General features: G+C 33.8%; 1 protein-coding gene across 1 annotated transcript in view; it reads right to left on the minus strand.

Moving 5' to 3' along the window:
- Positions 1 to 515: 515 nt before the first annotated feature.
- LOC124359864 (putative potassium channel regulatory protein) overlaps positions 516 to 3,706 on the minus strand; it is a 13,856-nt gene continuing 10,665 nt past the window's right edge. Inside the window, exons 4-5 of the mRNA XM_046812970.1 lie at positions 1,422 to 1,650; positions 516 to 763 (exon numbers count right to left, since the gene is read on the minus strand). Of these exons, the coding sequence (XP_046668926.1) occupies positions 520 to 763; positions 1,422 to 1,650 (473 nt within the window). The 3' untranslated portion in view covers positions 516 to 519. The remainder of the gene's footprint in view (positions 764 to 1,421; positions 1,651 to 3,706) is intronic.

Consider the following 3,706-nt stretch of genomic DNA (forward strand, 5'->3'; position numbering starts at 1 on the left):
TTAGACGAACATGGATTCAATATTCCAGGAGTCAAGTCTGTGACAGTATCAAATATTAGACGTTGTAATTAGCGGAAGATGGCATGGAGTCATTCAACATTTGCATTGAATCAACCCTTCCCACCATAGATACAGTATGCGTAGAAAACTCGGCTGCTCTGCAGTGCTTTGAGATCGCGTCTAAAACATCGTAGTGCACTCAATTGTGCATCAGAAGTTTCAAGATCCTGTATGTAAAATGTTTTTGTACAAGAGTTATTTCTGCTATTCCGGCTTTGAATTTTGTTTAAATCTTCACCTTACTCTAATTTGATGAGGAGTTTTATATTTTCTAAATAATAATAAGTTATTAAGTCGTTGAAACAACAAATTTAATAATGCCCTGTTCGTCCTAGCGAAACAAACAGTTTCAGATAACTTCCCTTAAATCTTTATGTAGACCTTGGTGGGTTCGTTTATTTAACTAATACCTTTACTAATAAGGCATGGTGGTTACTATAAATAAAATAGAAAGGTAAACTATTGAGATTTATTGATTTTTCTGATCAATACAAAATAGAACTCTCTGTGCCACTCGTCCATCCCGCTGCTGCTAGAAACTAATTCAAAACCAGCCTTAAGTAGTCTAGCAACAATGGCAGCTATGTTGAACTGATCAGGGACCGTGTTGCCAGGCCTTGCAGTATAGTCCCTGTAGTCGAGGATGTGGGAATAACCGGTCATCATGTCACAGTCACCCAACAGGCAGCCGTTGTTCTCGAATCTGTTAAATAAATGTACTTTTATCTTAAATTGCAGTTTGTCAACGCGAGATAAATAGACTACATCATTTATAATCTATCGGTAAACACTTGGCGATTGGGTCAACTCTTTGATAGCATACGGAAAAATGAGCGTTCGGAGTGCCATTTGTGGAGCGAGAGGCTCAAGTAGCTAATGTAGTCAGTCAATAATCAAAGTGAAGTCGAGCACCCCTAGCGTCGGACCTCAGAACTACATGAAATAATTCTCAGGATCTCAGCACACATCGTCCGTATGGATGGTTTTAACTCCTTTATAACTAATATAATCACAGGTTCATTACATGTACTTTAGGAGTAGGTCGCATTCTGCCAAACGTGCAAGCGATCTCATGTCCGCAACAAGACGCTATCATTATTTTGTATGTTTTTGGAAGTTCATAAGATTTTTAAAATTAATTTTTTGAATTATTTTCTCACATAAATGAAACTACACGCAATAAAACACACAAAGTATAAATACTAAACGCCAGATCGACTAGTAATACAGCTCTTAGAGCGGTAGTACCTACAACAACTATTATACAAACAATAATAATTATACAAAATATATTGTAAAGATTACTGACTCTTTTTTATAATTACGCCAATCTTATTTTTTTAATAACGATATTTCAGTACCTAAGATCGACGGGTGCTGAGAACCACCTCTCAATCTTGCCATCTTCGTCCGCACACACGATGACGCATTCAAAGGTTACGTCTCCAGTATCGCTTGTGAATTTTGAGATCCTGTCCGGAAGAGAGGGGTCTCCCTGAGTCATGTGGAGTTTCCTAGCGTGTTTCTTGTCCCGATGAGGATGGTCGTCTTCCAACTTGGCTTGAAGCTCTGTTATGTCATCATGGAGGCCTGAAATGTTCAGTTCAATTATTATTTTGAGCTATGAATAATTAACATGAAATATGTTACGATTTTGTAAGAGATTTAAGAGCAACCCGCACCAAAATAGTCCGATCACATTTGAGACGTTGTTACCATATCGTTGCAGACAATCAGCTATTCCCCGATATTGATACGGATCAGTAATTTGCCATACACGCAAAACTGGCAAAAGTGTTGGGCGGGGGGTGTAGAGGGGGGATTAAAACGAAACAGTTACCATCGGTCTATTTTGGTGCGGTCTGCTATAATATGTAATTTACTCATAACGAATGAAAGGTGTTTATTATTTTCCACGTAGGCTATATCTCAAGATAGTACACATGTAGATGTAAATATTTCCATATTAATGAGTGATATGATGAGCCCAGTATATGATATTGTTGTATAGGGATATGCACAAACACGAAATACATAAACCATGGAATGACCATTCTGTTATTCAGTACAAGAGTAACTTGTTAATTTAATGTATATCGCTCTTAATTTAAAAGTTCAAGATAGCGGCCGTATATGAGCTTAATCTACCATTCCAGATATTATACCTTGTTTTTTCTTTGTATATAATTATTAGGTTATGAATACATTTCTGAAGGAGTGGTCAACTAATCAAAACTGTAACGATTTTTACGATGGAAAGATTGTGAAGGAAACAGGATTTTCCGGATATTTTGTAATGTTTACGTTACCATGCAAATTATATTATGCGAAGTGGAAGTTTTTTTTATAATTACCACTAATAGCAGCCTATTTTATAAAATTAGTCAAATGTATTCTTAAATTATATTTACATGAATAGTTTTGGATATATGTCACGTTTAAAATTCTGTTAATAAACACATTGGTACAATTTCCGTATAAGATCGAACGAGTACCAAATAGTTAATATACGGTAATTCATTGCGCATGAAAGTAACAAATATGCAGAACTGTATTCTACCCATAATTACAAATAGCAATATTCGTATAATCAAGGATTCTACATAGTCTATATTTTTAGTAGAGTCTAATCTAGTCGAGAGGTATTCGCTCTTTGCCTATTTTGACTCTATAATAATGTATGCACTCAAACATGTAAAATGGATCTACATTTTTTGTGTAAAAATAAGTAATAGTTAATGGTATGTAAAATATGTTGTATAAAAACAAACATTTTTCTTGAAAATTTATATTTTTAATATTATGATATACTATAATGACGTTCTCAAAGGTATTCAATACTACGTTTTAATCTCGCGACCATATTAGAACTATCTAGGCGACTCTACTATCGTTGAACCTTTTGCTTATATCCATGAAAATCTTCTCATAATGACCATATTTTTATGAATTAAATGTAAATATTTGGTACCTTTGCACTCGAGTTTACTCAATTTAACATGAATTAGAAGTGTCCTGTAATATATTTATATTCACTCTTTCTGTTGCCACTAGATAACATGCAATCAGAAAGTTTCAGTGGTATTAATTCAACAAGTAAGGCTTATATGGTGATTTTGATAGTCATTTTATATACTATTAAAATTGTATATAAATCTTTTGGTTTTTTGTGATTTTCAAATATGAATAATGTTCTTGATATATGTAAAAATACAACTAGTTTCGTTAAGGGCAGAGAAACAATCAGGGTTTGTTCAGGTAGTTTAGTACTTTTATATGTTAAAAAAATTTACTTTAAAAGCCTTGAAGCATTAACTAGTACGTATACTGTCAATTTAAAAACGTGAAATATAACAACCTACATTCACCGATCACAATTCAGAAATAACCTAACACATAAATTACTTAACAGTAATTATTTATTTTTATTTATGTGGTGTAATGTTTAACACCCTCTGGGAGTATATAGTAAGTGAAAATTTACTTGCGTAGCCGAGGATTGGCGAATCAATACGTCCTAACCCTTGCAATATTCACACATTTTGTTATTTCCTCTAAAGCGTGACAAACACTAACATACAATTTTTTGTATAATCAGTGGTCTGAAATTATACTAATTTAGGCTTATAGAGATAACCACCTCTTC

This window comes from Homalodisca vitripennis, chromosome 4 (assembly GCF_021130785.1).
Source record: "Homalodisca vitripennis isolate AUS2020 chromosome 4, UT_GWSS_2.1, whole genome shotgun sequence".
Classification (NCBI taxonomy): domain Eukaryota; kingdom Metazoa; phylum Arthropoda; class Insecta; order Hemiptera; family Cicadellidae; genus Homalodisca; species Homalodisca vitripennis.